We start from the raw sequence: 27084 nt of genomic DNA, 5'->3' as shown, positions 1-27084 counted from the left end.
TATCTAGCATTTATAAAAGCTGTCTTTATGGGAAAGCTGAGGTAAGACCCACAGAATTTTCCTACAACTTCAAGGCCATATACTGCCTTTGCCCATCCGTGAGCTTTTGGCTGTAATGTGCTCAACTTAGGGGAGACCTGGGGCAAAAGGTAGGGTGGTTTGCAAGAGGGAAATAACCAGTGAACTGTGCCATCAGAGGTGGGCTATCTTCATGCTAGAAGGACTCCGGGGTGGAAGAAAAGACATTCTGCATTGACATTTTTAAAGAAACAGAGAAGAGGATGGCCATGCCTGAAAGTAGAGCATCTAATTATGTGGCATGGAATCTTGGGCTCAGATTTCAGAAGCAGACAAAACTGAGGGTCCTGGATTGCAGAGGAGGCTGGTAAAAGAGACTGGATCCTCCAACAGGAGTGGCTTATCTCAGCAGTGCAGTCTGTGGAATTGGATAGAAGGGTGCCCAAGGCAGTGTTTCCCATACCTGCTGATCTTAATCACCTGGGGGCCTTGTTTAAACAAACAAACAAACAAACAAACTCCCACATCTGTCACAAATACTCTTGATTTGGTAGTTCAAGGCTAGGTTCTAGGATATTGGAAATCCTCCCCCGGTAGGGCTGTCTTTCCAGGAGGGCTTCATATAGCACCTGGGGCTAAGAAGGTATTGTAAGCGTCCTACGGAGAGATGAGAGCCACTGGAGAACAGGGAAACCACTGATGAACAAAGTGCCTGGATTTGAGAAGTAGGAACAAGCCCATGTGGTATAAAAAGGTGGGTCTTAGACATTGCAGGGAGCATCTGAGATCATCAGACAACAAATGGTTTGCTTGAACTTTTTGAGGTTCAGGGTCTGGGAGAGTTTCATTCCCACATAGATTCTTCATCACTAGGGTGCTACCCCGTTTCTCAATCTTCATCCTTCAAGAACACTACTAGGTGGAGGTGGTGGTGGTGGTAGTTGTAGTAGTAGTAGCAGTAGCAGCAACAGTAGTAAAAATAATGTTATCGTTATTATTTTTGTATAGACTGTAAGGCTCATATTCATCGGGAAGTTTCAGTGAGCTCAGAACCTCTTCTCCCCAGTGCTTCTCATCTGATCTACCCTTTCATGGCAAATGACCATGCTATCAGTTCCATCACCCTAAAACAGAAGCCGTAAGATGCTGTTACACTCATACTCACTGACTCTTCACCTCACCCCCACCCTGTGAATTCTCCCTTTTCACAAAACCTTCAGCTGTTTCTTTCTATTCTGTGTCCCTACTGCTGTCTCCTTAATATAGGTGTCAGCGCCATCTCTTGCCTGGGGTCAGTGCAGCCACCGCCCCGTCCATGGTCTCGAAGCCTCTAGCCCACTTACCCACAGCCTTGTGACTTCTAAAATGCAAATCTGGACACGTTGCTTTCTTTGTTGCTTAAAAACTTCTTCAGTGAATCTTGTAGTCATCGGGCTAAGGTCTGAGCTGCTGAACATGGACCACAAAGTCCTGTGTGTTCCATGTTCCAACCCCCGAGTCTCCAGACTCACTGCCTATGCTCCCTCTCATCACCCCACCTCTGCTTGAGCTCAGTGGCCTCACCGACCTAAAGTGCCAGACCCTCCCCAACCTGGCCATGCCGGCCCCCTCAGCCTCCCTCCTGCGACCCTGGGGACACAGCATCCTGAGCACCCCATGGAACTCCTGGCCCCTGGCAGCCAACGAGAGGCTTTATGGAATGGATGGATGAATGAATGATGGGTCTTTATGGGTGGTCCTTTTTATGCCATTCCAGGCCATTCTTTGTAATCAGTTTTCTAATTGTCTTTCAAAATTCAGTTCAGGCATTATTTCCAGAAGGAGGCCCACACTGATGCCTGGCTGCCCACCTTTGGGATTAGGAGCCCCTCCTGGGCCTGCCCAGGGCTTCTTGTATGCACCCCCTCACCGCATCAATTGTACAAGTCTGGCATTGCTATGGCGCACTCAGATGTGAGCTTTTCAATGACATGAACTGTGTGAGGTGTAGTTTCTATCTCCATTGATGGGCACACAATAGGTGCTCAGCAAAAGTTTAAAGACCCAGTTTAATGAATAGGTGAGTGATCCCTGGCCATCCCTCTTTTTGTTGTCATCAAGTGGCTGGTTGTTTGATATTGCCGGAAGCTAGCCCAAAAAGACTCATAAAGGGCTGGAGGTCATTCCCAAGCTGGCTGTTTTCCTTACTTCTTTGAGAGGGTTGCTTCTTGCCTCTTTGGAGCACCAACATGTTAGGAACCTTGAGGCGGGAGGCTCTTCGCTGGCCACTCTGCCCCTTTCCTTCCAGGCCTCATTTGTCCACAGTAGCTCACCTGGTACCTTTGTTTCTCTTTGAGTCTCATCCTGGTACCAGAAAAGTCTCTGGGAGGATGTGTGAGAGTAAGCTTTCCTCAGAGAACATGACGCGTTGTGAATGTCGACTGTGGTGCTCCTGTCAGGGGCCATGATTTTGTTTCAAGTGGCAGGAGAAGGCAGAGGCGTGGCACCCCGCAGTCAGCCCCAGACGCCATACTGCAGTCACTCTGCCAAGCCCGCACACCACACTTTTTAAACAAGTACCATAGCACAAGACATTTTAAAATTGGGCTGTTTATGAAGACTAATAGTGCTGCCTTAAGGCTGCTTTATGAAAACCCATGGGGACCTTTTACTGTAGAAGAAGCTGTGTCATTTAAACTATGAAGGTTAAACAATAAAAACTAATGTTCTCTTCCCAGCATAACCGTCACACTGCCAGGAAAGCATCCCTCTGCTTTTGGAAACAAGGGCACTCTCTTCTTCAGCCCCTCAGTGGGGATAGCACGTTATCTGCTTGCAAAGACATGTCTTTTCCAATCAGCCCCTTCTTCTGAGAGAAATGAGCCCCTGGGGCCTGCGCTTGAGGTGGGAGGAGGAGGTCCGTCCACACTGCGGCAAGGGTCTTCCCTGAGCATTTTCAGGGCAGTTGTGGGATGGTGGCCATGATTCAGTCAGGAGGTAGAGAGATTAGGAGGTGAAGAGGGGGTACTCAAGGGAGAGGGAGGGAGAATGCTCATTGAGAAGACTTTGGGAGAATTTTTCAGATGAGAAATTTATATTAAGAAATAAATTATTTAGGGGTCAAAATGTAAAGTTACAAATTTAAGTCAGAGATGGCTCTTACCTTCAGGATTAGTGGAGCCTGTGCTCTGTCTACTCTCTCCTTTCCCGCTTCTGCCCCGTGTGCTCTGCTCTGCGCCCCGCTCCCTGCTGCGCTCCTGCCCGCAGTGGGGATGGTGAGGACCTGCCCTCCCTGGGCTCCAGTGCTCCTGCCCTCTCCAGTCCTGGAAACCCATAGGACTCCGCTCCAGGGGTCCTGGGCTGAGAGCCTCGGGCTGCACTACACCGCTCATAATATATACGTAAGTGACAGATCACATTCTGATCTGAGTTTGTTTTGAGGTATTTTTGAATGGTCACCATTGACTCTTCCTATGGAATTAGGGGGTCTCCAGCTTCATCCAGGTGCATATAAAATGTCCCTCCACGGTCTGTGGATTTGAAGGTCAGTGTGAGCTTTAGAGGAGAAAGAAGGCAAGAGGCTGAGATATCGATTCTAATCCTGTCTCTGCACAGCACCTGGTGGCTATTCTTTCTGTGCCTTGTAAACAAGACTAGCATGGAACTAAAATCTTTACAATAAATACAAGCTATCTGAGGGAGCAGTTCTACACAAGCCTGCATGACCCGGAGGGCAAGACGCTTGCAGGGAAATCGGGCTGCAGTGGTTCCGCATGGCTGGCGCCTATGTCCAGGGGTATCCTTAGGGGCGATGGGGTTTGGGGGTGCAGGGGAGGAATAACAGGAGAGCCTGGAACAGTGACTAGCCTAGTTGTACAAGGCCTGTGAAACCAAACAAAGCAAAACAAAATTAACTTTCTTTTTAAAAGAAAGCATTCATTAGGCCATTGCTAGCAAGAAAAAAAGTGGTTTTGGTGCGTGGAGTCTAAACCACCAGCACCATGACTAGGTAGGAAAGATAACATGTCTATCTTCTTGGAGTTTGCAAAGATTTCTATACATCAAGTAGGGGGAGAAAAATGTAAGCCCTCTGAAAGAATTTATTAGCTACAAGCAAAGTGGGGAGAAAGTGAAAGCGGGCAGCTCAGGGTAGGCAGAGTTTACAAGAAGAAGCGCTTACTCTGGTGGATGGGCTTTGGGCTTCATGTGGAAGGTCCACAGGTAACAAGAAGTGGAGGCTCCCAGAGCTGGACAGTGTCGGGCTCAGAAATCTGTGGAAATAGCCCCCTGGAAATTAATCTGGAGCTCCAACAGACATGAGAGAACGTAAGCAGTCTTTTGTCTGAGCTTGTCTGCAGTTACTAACAAGGCTAACTGTTCTGTCTTTTACTCTCTGGCCACTGTGATTTTAATTTAGGACATCTTAGAATTGTCTTCTTGTCAGGCCTCGTAAGCCCTGTAAGGCATGTGAACTTGTTCCTGGAGTGTGCGGGCAGCCCCTGAGGGACTTTCAGAAGAGAAGGGACTTGCTCTCATGTGTGCTCTTGGTCTAAGGAGAGCAGGAAGTCGGGAAAGGCTGTTACCTGAATCCTAGTGAGAAATGGAAGGCAGCGGTCCTCTGGCTGGACAGGAGGGGATGGATTTCTGAGCGGCATTCTGAGGAGGGAGTCTGCAGCACTTCTCTGCAGGAATAGGAAACTGACTGTTCATTTTCAGAAACAACCCACGTGTGGCATGCATGTGCTAACTGGGCTGATGAATACACTATTCTTGTAACTGGGTTGGAGAAGAATTACTTGAAGGGTATCATTAAGATGTTAAAATAAATGCATTACATATGTTAACAAGTGTATGAACCCTGTATTATATCTGGCAAACGGGGTGTTAAATCTTTGTTCAACCAGCCAGATGTCCCTGCAGCTGCTGCTGGAATTGTGGAGGGAGGCAGCCACCTGAGACCTTGGCTAGGAGCTGGTGCCAGTGGTTTCCTAAGCATCTGGTTGTAAAAATTGCTTCTTCTATGCTCAGATTGACAGGTACCACACGGATCACACAGTTCACATCACAAAGCACAGGTGGGATTTTCAGTCTGATAAATCCAGACTTCACCAATTTGACCTTTCCAGGGAATCTTTACAGCTGGGGATGTCATAGTGAGAGCTTAAATCTACTTATATTATTATTTTGTTTAAGATAAAGAAAAAAAACCCCACTGCAGTCAAACACACTTAAGACCAACTTAATAAGATCACCCTTGAATTGAAATGTTATCAAAGTCTTGTTTGGGGCAGTTATCCAGCTGAGCTTGCCGAGGCAGGCTTAGTTGCCATTTGCTGTAAATGTTGAAATTACCTGGAGCAAAATTCCCATCACTGCTCGAAGGAATTGAAAGTACTCCTAGGTGTTTATATTTATTCTTACATAGAATAACCACTCCTAAGTGGCCCACACTTATCCAGACTGAGCAAGTTTGGGGTGTCTAGCTACTCCTTAGCTTTGCAAATGTCTTAAAGCACGTAGAGAGATGAGCATCCGCCTGGCCTGTCCCGACAGACTGAAGAGTGGTCTGCACTCTTCAAGTTCCCCTGTCACGCCCCCTGGGAATTAGCTTCTTGGATGTTGAGTTCAGGGGAAGTTGAAGAAAAGCAGTGTTACAGACCACAGTTACACAATCACATTGATCTTCTGTGTACTTTCTTTCCTGGAGGATGAATTGTGAAATTCTAGCATTTTTCTGTGAGTGAAATCAAAGTCGAGATTAAAAATAAATCATTATCGTTTGTTTTCCTGTCTGTTAAAAAGTACTCTGACGGCAAAGATAAAAAGTTAATGCAGTCTAAATATAAAATAACACAATGAGAAGATTTTTTAAAAATGTTGTGAAATTTTCTCATCTCTATTGTTTTCAAGACTTTGGAGTTGGGGCAGAGAGCAGCTCCAAATCTGCAAAGCCTTACTGTGGCGCCCCAGGGTTGTCAATGTTGAACAGTGTCCACTAGGTGGCAGTGTGTCAGAGGATTTCTTTTATCCTTGAATTGGCAGCGATTTGTTTGGCTGCGGGCCAGTGGTTCAAGTTTTCTTTTTTGTCCTCCTTTGAAGAATGAAATGAAGCTATCACAATTTATACACAAATTATTTTATCTAAAAATGCATAAATTCTCTGAAAAGCCTGCTTGTTACTGTGTGACCATAACTAAGTTCATTCACTCACGTGAATTTCTTAGTAATTTTATAGATAATGATCCTAAGTTGTCATGGGTAGTTGATAGAACCCCGAGGCAATTATTTCTGTCCCTTGCATGTAACAGATGCTGAACATGCTGTATGCTGAAAAGACAGATTTCTGGTCTTCCTGGGGAGTAGGACCTTGGGTTCTCTTTAGTGGCTCTTAGCCAAGAGGAGATTGCAGGGAGGACCTTCTGCCCAGCTTCCTTGCCCTGGACACTGTTTCTAGCTTCTGCTGGAAGCTGTTTGCTCGGAGTGTGTCAAAGCTATCTACACCTCTATGCAAATCTGTGGGCATTTTGATAGTGTAGACAGTGTATAATTGCATTGGCTGTTTATCCAGAGTTAACTGACTGATTTTAAAAAATTAATGTATAGCTGGATTTAAAATAAGATAAAACACCTTTTAAGAAGATGTTTCATCTGAATTATTTGTTCAAAGGAGAGGAATTAGGATAGTCTTTGTAGTGCTTTCTCCAAATCAGATAATCAGAACTTTCTGAATTTAAAATAACCAGAAACAATGTCTGAGTGATAAGATTGGGGAATAAAGAACTCTGCAAATTTTAAAACACTTAAATTAATATGACAGAAGTAGAGAACTAATGTGGAAGAAAGTAAATCTTAATTCAAAGCTTAAAAAATAAATGGAATTGTCAGTTGTAGTGAATTTGAATACTCTTCTGGAAGGGTTCCCTATAATCTTGAAAATGAAAAATATTAATTAGGAGGAAATTCAAGAAAGATCTAAGCTTAGGTATAAATAGCAAAGCGTCTGACTTTGAGAAAAATGACAAAACAGAGTGGCTTCTCTCTGTGGAGTGAACTTGGAGACGGAATGCCCCCCATGCCCAGGATCTGCATGGCTTAGTTTGGGGGGTTCACCGCCAAACCTTGAACATGGCTCAGCCAGGTCTGAGCCCATTGTTTTCTGAAGGCCCTGGGGGTCCTGAGACCATATTTCCTGATGTGGAGGCTCCTTTTGTTGGATCCCCATTCAAGCTGCACCTCCTTTCAGAGTTATTACTTTGGGGAGGGAGCCACGCTCTTGACAGGGGTAGGGAAGGAAAAAAAATCTTTTTTCCCCTCTGCCTCCTAGGTTCTCCAGCTGGAGCCCTGCAAACTAGACTGACAAAAGACAAATGAACAAGAGAAGAGCATGCAAATTTGTATGTTTTATGTGACATGGGAACTTTCCTAAGGAAATGAAGACCTGAAGAAACAGTTAACCTGAATGCTTCTCGTAGGTTTGACGAAGAGTAGAAAGGTGCTGGAAAATGTGACAGGACAAGAGGGCGTGAGCTAAGGCCAGTAAACTGGAGTGCACTTGGCAAGGCCTCTTCATTTGGATTTTTCTCAGCATCCTTTGATCTCAAAGATAAGGATGTTTCTTTCCTCCACGTTTGGAGAGCACATCTCTTTGTGAGGGTCTTAGGACCTGCTTCAGGGGAGAAGGAGAAGGTCAGGTTGTTCTTCCTGCACCTATTGTTTCTCAAATTTGTTCAGCTTTAAAGTATTCAATGTGCCAAGGTGCCATTTTGGGGAGGAGCATGTTCTGAACCCCATCACTGGCCACTGACACTTTTCTCCCAGCTTTCAGGAGTATGTATGATGAATGTGTCTTAAAAAGGGGCATGGGCTTTTAACTCCAGAAGAGTCGAAAGGCATAGGGTCAATTCCCAGCTTTATAAGGTGGTATTTATTTTTTCTCTGCCTCCATTTCCCAGTTCAAAAAATCAGGTTACTAATAGTTACCTAGCCTGTGATACTAATAAGAATCAAGTATGATAATATGCGGGAAAATCCTTTGTTGACTATGAATTGAAGAGATTATTTAATTTTCAATATGTGGAATATATATAAAGTGTGAGGGTATAATAAAGCTATGACTAAATAGAGATGTCACCAAACAACTGTCCCTGGGGACACTCAATTAGTAATAATGTTTCTCAGTATCTGCTACTTATTAGAATCACCAGGGGGAGCTTCTCTTGAAAACTACAAAGTCACCATCTAATTGAGTTAGACTGGCTGGGTTTAGAGCCAGGGCACCCCAAAAGCGTAGTCTTAGAAGAATGTTGTTTGTGGTTGTTATCTATGCAGATTAATAACATCGGTCTTAGAGTGCAGAAAAATTAGGGGTTGGGTGGGGTGGGGATATAAGAACAGATATTGAGAATATACTTTTTCGTAGCCTAAGGTTATAAACATATCATTTACCCCCCTTTTTACATGGAAACATCTATTTTTTTTTTCTGAGTGGAATCGCAATCTGTGGGTACCTAACAACAGATATAACATGAAAGCAGTGGTACCTCAAGAGTCTCCAGTTAGAGTTTTAATTCATCCTTGGTCATGCCAGGGTTTTTTTTTTGTTGTTGTTGTTTTTCCTCCTATAGCACACAGTGAAAGTGCTTCTGAATGGTGCTGGTTATTGGACTTTCCTGCAACGGCAAGGCTCTGTGACAGCTCTGACCTGGAGCTGCTGACTTAATAATGGGCAGGAGACGTTCCTTCCCAGGAGGAAGGGAGCAAACTTCCCCTGCCCACTCAGTCAGTGACTTGAGCCTGTTGTCCCTTTGGCCTAGGTCCCAGCATTCAGGAAAGACTCAGGTTTGCACATCTCTGATGTATTTTGGGGTGTGAGAGGGACTGCTGTTCTCAATTAGAGGCCTCAGGCCTGAAGCACCAGCTCACCTATTAGAAATTCAAATCTCAGGCCTTACCCCAGAACTACTGGATCAGAAACTGTTTCGACACGGCCTCTGAGAGGCTGTGAAGAATGCTGAAGTCTGAAAACCACCGAGCTAGCACAAAGCCTCTTTTCTTGTTTTTCTCAGTAAAAAGTGTGTTTTTCTCAGAAAAGTATGAAACAGGAATTTGCAGGCATATGTCATACTTGACTTGGCTTTCTTTTCCTCTCCTCCTCCTTCCCTCTGATGATGAGGTAGAGCGGGGCTAGAAGGAAAATGAGGGGTAGAAAATCTCCGAATTACTCTCTTATCAAAGTTCCTATTCCAACTCTTTAAGAGCTAGTAGTCAGGTAAACATATATATGGCATATATAAATGTATAAAGATATATTGTATTATAAATATATATATACACACTATATATTTATATATCCATTATAAATGTATAAGGGAATATATATGTGTGTGTATATACATGTTTATATTTTACATCTCTATGTAAAATATATCGAGATATATTGTGCATATATACAATCTCTGTTGTAAATGCAGGAGAGACCAAACCAGGAAATTCCAGAAATCAAGATACCGTTGGGAATCCAAAGTTCATGAGAGAGACTTGGGAGATAGGAGGTCAGCAGGGAAAGAAAGAAAGGCTGGAAGGCATGGGGAGAACGGTGCCTGGTAAGGGCCGCTGCCTGACACAACTCAACGCGGGCGGCGTTTGCCTAGAATTTCCTGTCAGTGGCGCTCCCAGAGCCCTGGGTCAAAGCAAGGGCAGGAGGTGGCCCTGGATGAGCCTCCAAGGTTTCTTTCTAAAAGTCAGTCACACTGTGATTTCCTTAGGACTTTAGAACAGGTAGATAAAGACAGCTGTACTGTCTCCTCCAAGGGTCTTTACAAACGGAACAGATTCTCATCTATCTCGGGGCTCCTAGAGGTAAAGAAGAGTGTCAGCTTACTTCTAGAACCCTTCTAAATGTTAACACTTGAAGTTGTGTCGTTGGATGTCTGTCTGTCTGTCTGTCTGTCATCTATCTACCATCTTTTTCAAAGCAATTATCTCCAGACACTCAAAGAACTTAAGCTATTTGGCCTATCTATTAAACATCATGGAGGGGAAATTCTTAGCATGTGTGGTTGTCCCAGTGACAGAAATTAGGAATCTCTCCAGAATGATTCTAGTATTTAGAAATATGAATTTACAGACACTACTAAGTGCCTACATGCATTATCTCATGGAATCTTCACAATCACCATATGATAGAGTTGCTGTTAATATCCTCAGTATAAATAGGTGGCTGAGCAGGGATTTGAACCAAGGTCAAAGCCCAAAGTTTTGTTCAGTCCACCTATTTAATGGTAGCTATGATCTTTTTTTTTTTCTAAAGGGTAAAACATCTTTATTTTTATGGTATCCTTCTCTGAATTCAGTACTAGGAAGATTCAAGTGATAGAAGCTTGCCATTACTTCCAATTTACTTTATTCTTCATGCCAATAAAAAGGTTTCTTTCTTCTTTTTTTTTTTTGCTGTTTTTTAAAAAATTAATCTTTATTGTATTTTTTGCCATTACCATTTAGTCTCCTTATACCCTTCTTGCCCCCGGCAACCACCCCACTGTTGTCCATGTCCATGAGTTCTTTCTCCCTTTTGCTCAATCCCTCCACCCCTCCCTCCTCCCCCCACTAGCTGTCATCTGCTCTCCATCTGTGAGTCTGTCTCTGTTTTTCTTGTCAGTTCAGCTTATTCATTAGATTCCACATGTGAGTGAAATCATATGGTATTTGTCTTTCTCTGACTGGCTTATTTCACTTAACATAATGTTCTCCAGGTCCATCCATACTGTTGCAAAGGGTAAAATTTTCTTTTATATGGCAGAGTAGAATTCCATTGTGTAAATGTCCCATAGTTGTTTTATCCACTCATCTACTGATGGACACTTGGGCTGCTTCCATATCTTGGCAATCGTAAATAATGCTGCATGAACATAACGGGTGCTTATGTTCTTCCGAATTAGTGTTTCAGGTTTCTTCGGCTATATTCCCAGAAGTGGAATCACTGGGTCAAAATGCAGATCCATTTTTAAGTTTTTGAAGTTATCTCCATACTGCTTTCCACAGTGGCTGCACCAGTCTGCATTCCCACCAACAGTGCAAAAAGGTTCCCCTTTCTCCACATTCTCACCAGCACTTGTTTGTTGATTTATTGTTGATAGCCATTCTGACAGGTGTGAGATGGTATCTCATTGTGGTTTTAATTTGCATTTCTCTGATGACTAGTGACATTGAGCATCTTTTCATATGTCTATTCACCACCTGTATGTTCTGTTGGGAGAAATCTTTTTTCAGATCTTTTGCCCATTTTGTAATTGGGTTGTTTGTTTTTTGTTGTTGAGTTTTGGAGGTACTTTATACATATTATTAGATGTATATGTATCATATGTATCAAATTACCCCTTATCAGATGTATTGGCAAATACATTCTGTGTGTTTATTTTGTTGATGTTTTCCTTTGCTGTGCAAAAACTTTTTAGTTTGAAGTAGCCCTATTTGTTTCTCTTTTCTTTTGTTTCCCTTGCCTGGGGAGATATATCCAATAAAAAATTTCTATGAGCAGTGTCTGAGATTTTGCAGCCTATGTTTTCTTCTACGATTTTTATCGTTTCTGGTCTAACATTTAAGTCTTTGATTCATTTGGAATTCATTCTTATGTGTAGTGTAAGAAGGTAGTCTAGTTTCATTTTTCTACATGTGTCTGTCCAATTTTCCCAACAGCATTTATTGAATAAACTATCTTTAGCCCATTGTATGTGCTTGCTTCTTCTGTCGAATATTAATTGACTATAAAGCTGTGCGTTTGTTTCTGGGCTCTCTATTCTGTTCCATTGATCTATGTGCCTGTTTTTATGTCAGTACCAGGCTGTTTTGATTACCATGGCCTTGTAGTACAGTTTGATATTAGGTAGCGTGATTCCTCCAACTTTGTTCTTCTTTCTCAGGATTGCTGTTGCTATGTGGGGCCTTTTGTGGTCCCATATAAATTTTGGAAATGTTTGTTCTAGTTCTGTGAAATATGTCATTAGAATATTGATAGGAATTTTGTTGAATCTATAGATTGCTTTGGGTAGTATGGACATTTTAATGATGTTAATTTTTCCTGTCTATGAACATGATATGTGCTTCTATTTATTTGTATCTTATTCAGTTTTTTTCTTCAGTGTCTTATAATTTTCCATGTCCAGGTCATTTACATCCTTGGTTATGTTTATTCCTAGGTATTTTATTCTTTTTGAAGCAATTGTGAATGAGATTATTTTCTCAATTTCCCTTTCTGTTAGTTTGTTATTGGCATATAAAAATGCAACTGATTTCTGGATATTAATTTTGTATCCTGCTGCTTTGCTGAATTCATTGATCAGTCCTGGTCATTTCTTGGTGTAATCTTTGGGGTTCTCTTTGTACAGTATCATGTCATCTGCAAATAAAGAGTTTTATTTCTTTCTATCCAATTTGGATGCCTTTTATTTCTTCTTATTGTCTTATTTCTGCAGCTAGGACTTCCAGTACTATGTTTAATAAGAGAGGTGAACGTGAACATCCCTGTCTTGTTTCTGATTTAAGGGGAATACTTGTAGTTTTTGCCTGGTGAGTATGATGCTGGCAGTGAGTTTGTCATATATAGGCTTTATTATGTTTAGGTATGTTCCCTCTATTCCCACATTGCTGAGAGTTTTGATCATAAATGGCTGCTGGATTTGATTCAGTTGAGTGTGCATTTATTCACCTGTTGGATCCTCCATTTGCAGGGCTCCAATTGAAATACATAATTACCTACTCTCTTTATGTGCTTGTGTTCTTTTGTTTTCTGACTCATTCTCCTAAACCCCTGTTTGTCGCAATATTTTAAGGTAATTATTGGTACTCTAAAAGCTCTTAGACTTCAATGTAGTACTTTAAACAAACTGTGACTTTTTTAAATTAAAAAAACCCAGCAACTAACCACTGTGAGCTAGACATCATTCTCTTTCCTGTAGTGCTATAATAGAAATTTACTGATGAAATAGACATAAAAGGAACCTCCCTAAAGATTTGAGAGAGTCCTGTATTCTGTGGTAATTGTCATTTTCCCAGTTAACTTTATCTCCGTTTCTGTACCTGCTACAAATTTTTAATTATGTTCAATTATTCTATGTTTCATAATTGACATTGTCTTTTTTCCTTCTTATTGTCCAAAGTATTTTGTTAGACAGTATTTCATTAGTCTACTTTTTAAGCACATCAACATAATTCTTTGAGGTGAACTTCGCTTGATAGCTATCTGGAACATCAAGGGATTTTACTCCTTATGGCATATTTTACAGGAAAGAAGATTTATTTACAGTGTGTCCAACAGCCCTGAATTCTTACTGCTTTATTAAAAGAATGTATAAATAGATTCTTTCTTTTTATTTCAGGAATTACAGCATATTGTTAGATCTCAACACATCCGAGCAGAAAAACGTACGTATGGCTCTGTATGAATATCTGAAATCTCCTAAGGTCACTGCTCTTCGGGCTAACATGATTTCTCCCATATCCAGCTACCGTGGAAGGTTCCTGGTTAGATCTGGCCAGAAGGAGCAAGCCTGAGACTCAGCCTTATGCTCATCTCACTATTAATGCCACCGACATCCCATCAGGTAAGTCGCCTTTGCCTCCAACTTAAAAAGTATTTCAAGGGTCATTTATCAGCCCCATTTGAATACTCAGACCTATTATCAGCCTGTTACTAAATTTTTGAGAGCCTTTAACTTCTAGATCAGAAGAAAGATTGTTCAGTCTTCAGGGGGTGATCCACATTGTGGAAGCAGTGATTCTCAATCATGCCAGACTGGACATCACTAATATATTCGTTTTCAGATCGCCAGAGTGTGTTTATTTTAAATGATTTCCAATTGAGATTGCATAATTGGAAAGAACAATCCTTTATTGCGTTCATGCGTATTTACCCAAGCTGAAGGTGACACGTCCCCATTGCTGACCTGGGATGTGTGCAGAGCCATCCCGGTACTCATACACTCAGCCATATCCTGCAGAGTTCCAGGTACAGGCTTGACAGAGTGATATTTAAGAGGCAGGAGCTCTCTAGAAAATGAAACAGGCCTCTCCTTCAGGAGGTTATCGCTTTCTCTGGGTGAAAGTTTCGCTCCGTGGACAGAGATCTGATGATCTTTTGGAAATGAGGAAGCCCAGAGCTCTGTGTCGACAGGTACCTGAGTGCCCCAGTCATTTCCTCCCATTATCCCTGCTGCTTACTCTTGGGATATTGGAGCATCAAAAAGATTACAAAGAACATTATGACAGAGTGACAATTGAACATTATTGTTATTATTACTATTATGCCACTTATTCAACACATTCTATGTGTATTAGCCATTTTACTCTGTATTCATTATCTTTAATCCTTGCTGCAACCCTGCAAGGTAGTGATTTTCATTCAGATTTTGCAGACAGGAAACTGAGGTCCACATAGTTTACCTGCTCAAGGTCACAGTGGTAGCAGAATTAGAAGCTGAATTCCACTCTAGTTGATTCCCAAGTTTCTGCTTTTTATAAGTTATTATCTAAGTACCTTGTGGCCAGTTGGATTTGTCAGGAGAAATAAATTTTGACTCTTTTGTCTCTCTTTCTTCTGTGAGAAGTATATTAGCATAGGGTTATTAGGCAGGGGCTCTAAAGTCTGACTGCGAGGTTTGTGGACCCACTGTCTGTTTACTAGCTGTGTGACTGTGCAAATTATGGGAATCATTTGTGCCTCGGCTCCTTCCCTGTGAAGGTGATACCTATGTTCCACCCCTTGGGGGAGCTATGAAGATTTAATGAGGTAGTGCACTAACATTCTTATATGGAAGGTGACTCGTAGTAAGCACCCAGGAAGCACAATTTGTTATTATTGTTAGAGTTTAATTAAATAATTATACATATTCCGTTTTGTTCTAAAAATGATTTAAGGCAGATATTTCTTGGAGTTGAAAAAAATCCAGGTTTTAGTAAACAATGTTGAAACCACTGTCATCATTACATGAGCCATGGAGGACCTTTTTCCTGATTGCACACATAGAAAGTGAGAAACCGATTCTAGTTTTCAGAAGGTTTTCCTAAACTTTCTATTCTGTCACAGATACTTGCTTCATAAACACATTTTCTGTGTGCATGTGTGTGTGCGTGCGTGTGCCGTATGATGGAGCTACACTAATTTTCTGAGTGTAAAACTATTTTGCATGTTAGCAAAGGCAAACAGATTAATACTGATGCATCAGCTGTGTGTGCTATGAATGCACTCTGCATTTATTTCTTCAGTTCATTTTAAAGGGCATATGATAAATATTGCATTAGACTGTGTGCCAAAGACTGTTTGGCAATAACAAGCATGTTTTATTTTTAAAGCTCTCTCTCCAGGCACCTAGAATCAAATCATTGCCAAAAAACAAGGCAAAATTTCTGGTTATTTTCCAATGGTTATTGAGTTTGAGACTGAGTGAAATATGTTAGTATATGCTTCTGTTTAAGAAAATAGAATTTGCTCCCCTGGCTGAACCAACAACCCCTTGAGGCCATTTATCTCCCAGTTTTGGCCAGTACTAGATACTTCAGAGGAAGGTGGCTTTAATTTTGCTTGTTCATTTTGGGCATCTGCTTTATACTTAATTACACATAAGAAAAATCAGAATCTTCCTTATATTGACTGTTAGCTTGTGCATTGGCAAAGCTTCTTGAATAATATGCATTGCAAAGTATTTTGTGAGGTCAGAATATGTGGCTTTCTTCAGGGGGATCCTCAGGCTAAATATATGTGGAGGCCTCTTCTCCAACTGAACAGCCATGGCCATAGTGACTGGGGACTGGAGTGAGAGATCATCGGCGTGCCTCATAAATGATGGACACCCAGGTGTGCCATGAGAGGTCCTTCAACGTGACCGCAGCATCATCTTCTCATCTCATCTCCCACTATTGTCTCTTCAGGAGGCATCCTTTCTCCTCTGTGCACTGTGTGTATTCCATCCTTCGCTTGGACAGTTTGCCTCACTGATGACACTCTCTCTTTTCTCACCTATGTTTGATCCAAGGCCTCTGTGTCCTCTGGTTCCTTTGTTTCTTCCCTAGGCTGAACTCTTCTGATTGCTGTTAATTTTTGGACCTTTCACTGTGAATTGCTGCAACTGAAATTCACCACGGGCTTCGTGACATGCAGAAGTGAAAATGTTACATTTTTCATTGTATATGCCCATTTCTCATTTTCTCCACTGCTAGTGGGTAGTGCCTTGAAGGTATACTACTTGATAGAATTCTTAGTAATGGGCAGAGGAGTGCCCATAGAAAGCACAACCTCATTTATTGGATAGTTCATCAACTAAATTAATCAGTGCATGGATGAATGAGTGGATAAAAGCAGAGATGTGTTTTGTAGGGAATGGCACTCCTTCCACCTGACTTTAGCTAACAGTGAGAGTGGTATGCAGTCAACGGTCCCATCTTTTCCCCTCCCTGGCTCGTATTTCTTCCTTGCCTTTCCAGGCCATATCTCTGAGCCCTTGGTTTAACACTAGTGGACCTATCCTACTGAAAGGGTAGACTTTGCCTTTGCCATTCCACTCCTCTCTAACAGCTGTCATAGGAGATAAACTATAAGACAAATAATTGATTGTATAAGTATCGATTTCAGGAGTAGGGTGAGAAGGAAGGAAACTTGATAATTTGAGGTGGGAAACATCTTAAATCTTGTTAGCTTTGCCAATGGATTGCATGGCTATTTATCAGTTTGGCAAAATTACTTTGTTAGTATTCATGAGGATGTGAGGCTTGTAGTCTCACCTTGACTCACTTGGGACCGTGGGATGGCATTTACATTTGGGATGTTTGAATCTGGGATGACCTGAGGTAGGACCTCCAGTGAAAAAGCACATGTGTTGTTGAGGGTCCTGAAGGCAGCAGAGCCTGTAAAGTCTTCTCAGGCTGGTTCTGGCGCCTTCCCGTGGATAAGATGTGGATTTCAGTAAATATACTGTTCCTGGACAGAAGGATTCCAGTCACAGGCCCTCACTTCACAGGCCTGAACCTGAGTTGCCCCACTATAGCAATGCCTCTGTACCTTGTTTTTCTTTTTTTCATTTGCCCAACCACCTGGTTGGTTCTTGGAACAGCCTGGTTCTGAGGTCTCCAGACCATATTCCAGGCTGCCTACTGGTCCTATAGAAATAGTAGAGCATTCTCCTTTTTGTGGCTCTCTAGAGAAAGCTGCAGGTGCCCCAAGGCTCCCCAGGATTCGGACTAGCCTGGGAAGATAGCCAGTATGGGTTTTTTATTCTGCAAAGATCCCCCAAAAGCTCACTGTAACTAGAGGGCTTCCAGCTCTGATGGATCTATGGAATCTACTTTTAAGCCTAAGACCCATTGTGGACCTATTTTTTTTTTCTTTTTTTTGTGGGTGGCAGGCAGCAACGAAGTTGTCCTGCCTTGGCTGGAGAGGCTGACCCCAACCGCAGTCTTGGACTCCTCAGCTCCGTTTTGCCTTGTTGAAATCTTAACAGATGCCAACCTTAGTTTAGCATAGATATTTATGAGATCTTTTGGAGGATAAATGTTTTTTTGGACTTTCCACAACATAACAACCTCCCCCCACCCCCCACTAGTTGATACCTTGTTGAGTAATAGGTGTCCACATAAGCACAAATGATTGCTTAATTGGGTGTAGAGGTATTGACAACTTTTACCTTAATACAATACTCTAAAGCCCTAAGCTGTGAAAAGCATTGGACACATTGCTGATTTAGAAGATTCTTTAGAAACTTTCAGTGCTCCAGAACAGCAGCATGAGGACGCTTGTCTCCACATTTCAGGGTGAGAAGGGGCACTGTGGCACTTTGGTCACGAAGGATCCTGTGAAATTGTGAAGCTGTGGAGTGCAAGGGCAGGAATATTTTCTTCAGGAACTCCCCTGGGAGCAGCTTTTTTCAGTTGTGTGGGCCTGGGAGGCATTTGGATTGTTGGAGGAGGGGAAAATCGGCGATGAGAATAGCGTTTTAGGAGTTAGACCTTTTGGTCAAAGTCACTGTGACCCAGACTTTCATTTCCTTCTGCATACCGTTCTGTGAACTAAAAGAGAAGAAGGACTCCTGGGAAGTATGAGAGTTCTCCACCTGTCCTTACTTCCTGAGTCCTGTCTCAGCTGTCTTTGGCTTGTTCTCTTCCTTCAACCTTGAATGACTTTCTGCTTCTGTTGGCTGCATTCTATTTCTCCTTTGAGTTCTCAGGCTCAGTAGCAACTCAACAAAGTCACTCTTGATTGCTCTAAGGGATCGCCTTTCCTTCCTTTGAATTCTCATAGCAATTAGTTGCCTCTTTCCTATCAGGGTTCATGATGTACCCCTTACCTGAACACATACCATACTTATCCCTGGTGTACTGTAGGGTCCTCAAGAACAGGAAAAATGAGTGCCTACCAGGGAGCACTACATACATTTTAATGCATTTCTCCCCTTTTAGAAAATAAATTGTGAAAAGTTATTCTCCTGGTGGAACGATGACTGCTATGCTACATTTTTTCCAAACTCATAGAATTGTGAGGATGCCCTTGTCATCAAAGGGGTGGATTTTAAATGACATGCCTCTCCTCTCCCTAGGTTCCCACAAAGTGAGGTTGCCCTCCTGGTACCATGACCGAGGTTGGGCCAAGATCTCCAACATGACTTTCAGCAACGGAAAACTAATAGTCAACCAGGATGGTTTTTATTACCTGTATGCCAACATTTGCTTTCGACATCATGAAACTTCGGGAGACCTCGACACAGAGTATCTTCAGCTGATGGTGTATGTCACTAAAACCAGCATCAAAATCCCAAGTTCTCATACCCTGATGAAAGGAGGAAGCACCAAATACTGGTCAGGGAATTCTGAGTTCCATTTTTACTCCATCAACGTTGGAGGGTTTTTTAAGTTGCGGTCTGGTGAGGAAATAAGCATCGAAGTATCCAATCCTTCACTACTGGATCCAGATCAAGATGCAACGTACTTTGGGGCTTTTAAAGTACGAGATTTAGATTGACCCTCATTTTGTGGAACATTAGCATGTATTCCTTAGGATGTATGGAAACTTTTCTTGTAAACAAGCCAAGAAAGATGTATATAGGTGTGTAAAACTACTACGAGGTGTGACCCACATGGTATAAGAGGAGTTTATCTAAGCTTTTGATGCTGTAGAGAGCATGTGTATTCCCAGCCAAAGGAAGATGCTGGACTGAAGGCATGTTACAGTCTGAAGGCTTTCTTACACAGTGGTTTTTTAATTTTGTAATGAATTCCTAGAATTAAACCAGATTGGAGCAATTACAGAAAACTGCGTTTAGGCCATAAGAGGGGTTAATTCTCTGGATCTAGGCCCTTGGTTATGGCCACTATGCAGCTGAAGTAGAGAGTGTGTTTGTTATCTAATCGCAAAAGGATGCCCATCAGAAGGGTTGTGTTATTTGGAATTGTTACATCATGCTGGAACCTGCAAATAAATACTTTTTTTCTAATGAGGAGAGAAAATATATGTATTTTTATATAATATCTAAAGTTATATTTCAGATGTAATGTTTTCTGTGCAAAGTATTGTAAATTATATTTGTGCTATAGTATTTGATTCAAAATATTTAAAAATGTCTTACTGTTGACATATTTAATGTTTTAAATGTACAGACATATTTAACTGGTGCACTTTGTAAATCCCCTGGGGGAAACTTGCAGCTAAGGGAAAAAAATGCTGTTTGTTAATATCAACTGTATTATATTTCTTCATTCTTTTTAACTTAATAGATTTTTCAGACTTGTCAAATCTGTGGCAAAAAAAAATTAAAATAGATGCTCTTAATAATAAACAGGATGTTGGCCACCAGGTGCCTTTCAAATTTAGAACCTAATTGACTTTAGAAAGCTGACAGTGCCAAAAAAGATACATAATGGGTTATTGGAATCTGTCAACAGTATTTATGTAATTATTGAACAGGTGTTATTTCTATAAATGCTGAAAATTGTAAATTTTGTTTTTTTTAATGGAAAAGTTATCAGTGGCTTATCAGCAAAAGAATCCCATTTTTTAATTTAGTGGAAGTTACTTTATACTGTACAATAAAAATGTTGCCTTTGAATGTTAAAATTTTTTTGGTACAAAAATAAATTTATAAGAAAATCTGCCTTGTGATTTTGTGCTTCTCTATAGTATCTGTCTTGCTCTCTGATCTTGTCCTCTCCAATATGGTAATATGGCTTCTATCTTTCCAAAGTTTGCAGAGAAATTCCAATTTAATTAAAAATTAGGAACAGATTCAATTAAATTAATGAACCTTGGAATTTGAAAAGTAATTTGCAAGGGATTTGTGTGCAAGAATGTAGCCAGAGAGAAAACAGAGGCTTCTTAACTCAAAAAAGAAAATTTGATGTAATACTTATAAGGAAAATATGGTGCTTTTCACAGGTTCATAATGCTTTGCAGAACAACTCTTTGACCAAGAGGAATCTTGGAACATTTACTACTTTACCACAGTGACGAAGGATTAACAGTAGACTGGATGATCATCCTTATGCAAATTTATGTGGGTGAGCTGTCCAACCCAAGCTAGTTATTCACATGAAAGAGATACAAGAAAATGGGCCACTCAGGGAGGCACAGGAAGCTGTAGTTTAAGGCACTTGGTTATTTGTGGATAAATGCTTCTTGATGTCTGTGACTGGATGGAAGGAGAAAAGAAATAGCAGATGTTACAAAGGAGAACTTATCAATTTTAAAGAGCAGTGCTTAGATAGAGGGACTTAATCATTAAGCAGTATATACCTATTGTTATAAAACTATTAGTAAATCTAAGGTAGATTCGTATAAAATATGATTTCAGTATTGCGTAACCCAATGGCTGAGCCCCGGTTTAAGAAAAATTGATTTTGATAAGCGATTGGAGAATCTCTTCACTCTTCACTGACACAGACTTGGATCAAGAATTTTATTAGCTGTCCTGGCTCCTGTAATGTAATTCTGTCATTTCCGAAGGTATATAACATTCATTTGTTTATTCCATGTTATTTGTTGAGCACCAACTATGTGCTAGGCACTGTAGCAGGTGCTGGGCACTGGGGAGACTATAGCAGTGTTTCTGCTCTGGAGCAGCTTCCGTTCTGGTGTGGTAAGTGGCGTGGGCACGCGGAGCATGCCGTGGGGGCAGCAGAGGCCACTGAGCCCAATCTTAGGGATGACAAGAAATCACATTCAGCTGGATAGGAGGTGGGCTGAGAGGCTCCAAATATGAATATAAAATATCTGTTACTATTTTACTGAAACTAACTTGCAATCCCTCAAAGATGAGCTAATACTCTGTGTCTAGGAATGGAAAGAACCCAAGATCTACTGAGGCAATACATGAGGGCACCAGCCAAACCTGGGAACTGATGTGGCAGGTAGTCTGCTATGCTAAGGGAGATCCTGTATAGAACACCTTGACTGTAATGTGAACTTTTGTGTACATTAAAGCGATTTTTAGAGCTTTGCTGGAATGAATCTCTGACAATGAAATAGTGTACACTGGCCTGTGTCTCAAAGGAGGCAACTGTATCAAATGGATGTGCCAGTAGGTATGGAAAAGGCCTTTTCTCTTTCCTAGTGATGCTCAAGGCTTTCCTGCATCTGAGTAATGGGATCCAAACCCCTTCTTTTCCCACTTACATGCTACTTTTTAATCCTGTTTGTTCTTCTCAATGCATCACTTTTTCCACTTTCACTCTTCCGTATGTGTTTTGATCCTTTCCTTTTACTCTTTTCCTTTTTTTCTCCTAGTCCTTGGCTCCTGCTTTGGAGGACAATTTAGTTTCTCTGGTGGTCCTTGGGGAATAAGGAGGCTGCTGCCTCTGATCGAAATGGAACAAGATCTTGTCATCTCAGCGACAGCTAAATGAATATGTTCAGCTAACTGAATGTGTGTTGGGGAGTGACAAGATCATGTCAGGAAACCACATACTGGATGCCATGGCAAATTGGATTGTTTGCTCATTTTAACTACTCCATTTCAATGTTCTTCCCAACACATGCCAAATCTGAAGAAAGCATGAACATGTAAAGTCATCCGCCTTCCCTAGTCAACTTACATGACTCTATCAGAGTCAGGCACCCTTGTATCTTTCCCAAACACCGCATATTTGGCAGTTCTTGTTTACTGAGCTTGCTTCCTCCCACCTGCCCCTTTTCTTCAGCTTTCTTTTATGACATTCATCTCCTTCAGGCCATCCTAGAACGATATCCGGAGAAAATGACCTATTTCTCCAGTGACATAGGTGGGAATCTGAGCACCTTAAGCCTCACCCTTTCTCTGTGTTCAATTACTGATTTGGTTTGAGATAGTAACTTTGGATTACATTTGTACATTTTGCAGACACAACTCTGATTCAACTTTCAGTCCCGTGTTTAGCCTGTGGAGTCATCCTGGGTGCACCAAGCATGTCCTTGCTTCACTTGTGGCTTTGTTAATCGATTCTTTAGCTTCCTGGCTATGAAATTGAAATATGTTTCCCAGTAGCTGCATTTATAAATGCTAATTAGTTATTGATTCACATTATTATGATTTAGCCTTGTGTCACATTTACAATAAAAATTTTTTGCACTGAAAATGTTAGAGTTTAGCTGTAAAACAGAAATCTATCCTTTTGATTAATAACATTTTTAATGATACTTGTACTCTTTTATTCTTGTAATTTAAGAATTCTATTTTCTACTCATCTACCCTCACATTTCCTCCCCCTTGTTGACTGATTTTCTTTACAGGGGCTTGTTTTATTGCGTCTTGACCAGTACTCTAGCTATTTATGGTGACAATGTCTTTGATTTTATCAGATGCGGATTAGTTAGAACACTGTTTATATTGCTACTGGCTTTCAACGTCTACAGAGAACTCCTGTAGAGTCATTTTTCAAAAAATTAAAGTACAGTTAACATACAACATTGCATTAGTTTCAGGTATACAACATGGTTACTCAACATTTATATTCTTTATGAAGTGATCTCCACACTAAGTCTAGTAACCATCTATCCCCATACATGGATGGACCTAGAGGGCATTACGCTAAATGAGTTAAGTTATACAGTGAAGGATAAAAACTATATTATTTCACTTATATGTGAAAAACAAAATAAAACAAAATAGAATCCTTTGTTTTAAAAATTCAAAGAAGTGTTTCTTCATGTTGGCAAAGAAACAAGCTGGAAGTTTCTTTACAGTTCCATTAGCAGCACCCAGCAGTAACTGGGGATCAAGGCTGGTTTTAGAGACAACAAGTTCTCTTAAAAATTAACAAATATTTTAAGTTTATATATGAGGGTCCTAAAATCATGGATAACACTCTCTTGGGCAAAAATAGTTCTCTCCCTTTTCTAACAGATTTTGCAAAAGCTTTATTTTCTCAAAAGCCTCATCAAAACAATCTCAAATTGGTGGAACAAAGCTCCTCATGAGACATGAGCATATTTTTGAAGATTATTCATAGATTTGGGCGTCAACCAGGTTAGGAATCTAAGCTCTTTTGTGCGGCAACCTTGAGCAGGTGGCCATCATTCGGATTTCCCTTTCTGCCTCGTGGAGCAGGAGCCATCCTGGCTGTGTTGAGTTGTGGGGACTGATTGGCAAATGGGAAAGGCTCAGTAATGGTGGGATGAGCCACCGTTATTATCCTTTCTTCCCATTTGCTACCACCTCAGTCCTAAAGCTCAAGCATGCAGTCTGACCTCTTTTTCTACAGCTGCTGTGCAGGGCCTGTAGTGAGCAAAGCACTGTGCTCTGTTTTGTGGGAAATACTAGGATAGACATTGTATTAATTTCCCAGGGCTGCTGAGGTCACAATGGTCTCAAACTGGGTAGCTTGAAACAAGAGAAGTTTATTCTCTCACAGTTCTGGAGGCTAGAAATCTGAAATTAAGGTGTCTGCAGGATCACACTTCCTCTGAAGGCTCCCTGGAGGAATCCTTCCTTCTTCTTCCAGCCTCTGGTGGCTGTTGGCAGTCCTGTGTGTCCTTGGCTTGTGGCTGCATCATGTCAAGCTCCACTTCTGTCATCACGTAGCCATTTCCCCTGTCTCCACATGGGCCTTTTTCCTTATGTGACTGTCTGTCTCTATGTCTCCAAATTTTCCCTCTTCATAAAAACATCAGTCTTTGCATTTAGGGTCTACCCTAATCCATTATGACTTCATCTTACAATACGTTGATGCTTTTGGGGCTAAATTAATGCAGGGGCCCATGATGTAAGGCCTGTGTGCTTCTGAATTCAATACCCTAGAGGCAGGAGAAAGTGGATCAGCTGGAGGAGTGAGGAGCCTGACTTTTTTTTTTTAAGTCTGTGATTTATTGGCTACTTGAAAGGGATGAAGTGGGAAGAATGGGTGACCCTGATGCCTTGCTGGCCATGCTTCGATGGCTTGCAGGTGATGAAGAACTTGCCCAGGTAGTAGCCAATAATCATAGGCTTGATTTCCACCTTGTTGAAGGTCTGGCCATTGTACATGCCCACCATGCTGCCCATCACTCTGGGTTCACCTTCACCACTTCAGGCTTCTCCATGGGTGGCACCTCCTTCTTGGCCTTCCACAGTTGCTTTAGCAGTTAGTGCTGCTTCCTCTGCACGTTGAGGCTCAGCTGCCTCCGCTGCCTGGCACTGCAGAGATGTGCCTTCATTTTTAGTAGGAAAGAAGTGACTTTGCCCCAGGATGCTGCCTCTCACTGTTCACAGCATTTGATTTAGATTGTGTTCAAAATTAGGGGTTGAAAAACCGTGCAGGAACCAGGCTTCATATCCAACATTGCCTCATTTCCTCCCAACACTGATTTTTCTTAATTTGTCTAGGAGACAAGTTAAAGAAGGACAATTTCAAAGAAGGAGAGTGTTTTCTTGAACACCTTAAACAAACCCAAGAAGCTCAGAGTTAATTTTTTAAAGATGACTCTATGACTTGACCAGCTTGTTTTCTGCCCTCAACAAGAGAGTAAGCTTGATAGACAGAGACAAGTTAATTGAAATATCCCCTTAACATGCAAGCTGTTTGGGTAAAGATAGTATGCTGTTGCATCGCTATTAAAGGAGGGGTGTGTATGTGTGTGTATTTGTTGGATTGTTGAAAGGAACTCAACAGTCAGTTGAACATTTTTGCTTGTAATATAACAAGAATTGGTAATAAAGTCTTTCTTTTAAAACAGGAATTTGGTGTTTAAAAACCTAAGAATTTTTATTTAAGCCTGAGATAATGACCCATAGGAGTGTAACCCTTTGAAGGGTATAGACACATCTACTGGCCTGAAAAGAGGGTCAAGCTTCTGGATGACCACCATGGCATGAACTCTGATTTTCTATCAGAGAAAGCCAGCAAAAGGGAGGGAAACAAGCAAACATGGTTAGAAAGCCTTTCTTACCTATGCTTTACAGCAAAATCCCTTGGAATTTGTTGCATACTGTTAATATTAATGTCTATAGCCCAGAACTTATTTTTATAGGGGACTCAGGGAGATTCCTGTGGTCACTGGTGTCCCTGAGGGTAAGTTATTCTTTTCCTGGGTCTACCAGAATGCAGGTGCTGTACTATAAGGAGTAGACCAATTTAGTCCACTTTAAGTGAATATTTGAAAATGTCTGTTCAAGATTATTTTTTAGGAGAGAAGAAGAGTGATGCCTATAAAAGGGCAGAGAAGGGGTTGCCAGTGGCAGCGGTAGCTGTCCTGAACAGTTCAGATCTGGTCCAATATGACCCACTTAAAAAAAAAAAAAAGGATTCCTGAGTTCATCAGAATCCCCCTGCATAGTTCCTTTTGTTAGAGGAATATGCTTAGGAGTCTGACTCCAAAGGATGGCCAAAATGGAGCCAAAGATGAATTCCTTTTTGGTACACAGAGAAGTGAACATTCTCTTCATCTCTGTCTTACATTTCAAGTGCCTTATGCACCAGCCCCTTCAGCCCAGGCAATTTAGCTGTGTAAAACATACCACTGCAATCACAAGTCCTTCCACAAAAAATAACTTTCCTTCTCATCACTAAAAAGGGCTATGGGCTATATTACATCAAATTGTCAAATATTATAAATAGCCTTTTTTTTTACCTTAAAAAATTTATTTTCATTGTATTTTTCCATTACCATTTAACCCCCTTACACCCTCTTCCCACTGCAATCACCACACTGTTGTCCATGTCCATGAGTCCTTTTTCCTTTTTGCTCAGTCCCTCCACACACCCCACAGCCATCATCCTACTCTCCATCTATGAGTCTGTCTCTATTTTGCTCATTAATTCAGTTCGTTCATTAGATTTCACATATGCGCAAAACCATATGGTATTTGTCTTTCTCTGACTGGCTTATATCACTTAGCAGCATTCTCTAGGTCTATTCATGCTGTCACAAAGGGTAAAATTTTCTTCTTTTTTATGGCTGAGTAGAATTCCATTATGTAAATGTCCCATAGTTGTTTTATCCACTCGTCTACTGATGGACACCTGGGCTGCTCCCATATCTTGGAGACTGTAAATAGTGCTGCATTGAACAGAGGGGTGCTCATATTCTTTTGAATTAGTGTTTTGGTTTTATGCATTTCCATGCATTTTTCTCTGCCAGAACCAATGATTAAGAAATATCTGGATTTCTTTCTTCTGCTAGGGCTGTTCTTATCCATAATCTTATTTAACCCTCACTACAGTTTTATGCAGTGACGGTCACTAAGCCATTCTGTAGACTCATAAATATTAAATGGCCTCTGGTGGGTGTGCGTTATGTTACAGATTTGAATGTATGAATCTCAGGCTTCCTTCTTATGCACTCCTGCTGTTGTACACAATGTTACTGAAATGTCCTCGCAGTTCTCACCATCCTTCAAATCCTGTTTAAGCCCCACCACCCCAAAGAATCTATCAGTCACCTTTCCCTTGTGAGCTCCTATTGTCCTTGTGTTTTAACCACACAATGTAAGGCTCAGTTATCTCTTGTCTTCTACCACCTTCTGGTTGTTTCCCAAGTCTTGGTCTTGCCTTCCAAGAGGAGTATGAGCTGCTTCAGTGTGAGGAGAATCTGTTTTCCATGCTCCTCTTGTGTTCTCAAAGGTGCTGAGTAGATGATGGGGGCAGAGAAGAACTCAATACAGG

At 41.3% G+C, this 27084-nt stretch overlaps 1 protein-coding gene across 1 annotated transcript in view; it reads left to right on the top strand.

Moving 5' to 3' along the window:
- The window catches only part of TNFSF11 (TNF superfamily member 11), a 32494-nt gene extending 13497 nt beyond the window's left edge, over positions 1 to 18997 (top strand). Inside the window, exons 3-5 of the mRNA XM_054586622.1 lie at positions 13371 to 13416; positions 13497 to 13595; positions 18576 to 18997. Of these exons, the coding sequence (XP_054442597.1) occupies positions 13371 to 13416; positions 13497 to 13595; positions 18576 to 18997 (567 nt within the window). The remainder of the gene's footprint in view (positions 1 to 13370; positions 13417 to 13496; positions 13596 to 18575) is intronic.
- The last annotated feature ends 8087 nt before the right edge of the window (positions 18998 to 27084 follow it).

The sequence above is a fragment of the Pteronotus mesoamericanus genome, unplaced genomic scaffold, assembly GCF_021234165.1.
Source record: "Pteronotus mesoamericanus isolate MK-2021 breed Mesoamerican mustached bat unplaced genomic scaffold, CSHL_Meso_final contig_94, whole genome shotgun sequence".
Taxonomy (NCBI): Eukaryota; Metazoa; Chordata; class Mammalia; order Chiroptera; family Mormoopidae; genus Pteronotus; species Pteronotus mesoamericanus.
Note: the sequence above shows the minus strand (reverse complement) of the source record. Positions and strands in the feature narration are given on the sequence as shown.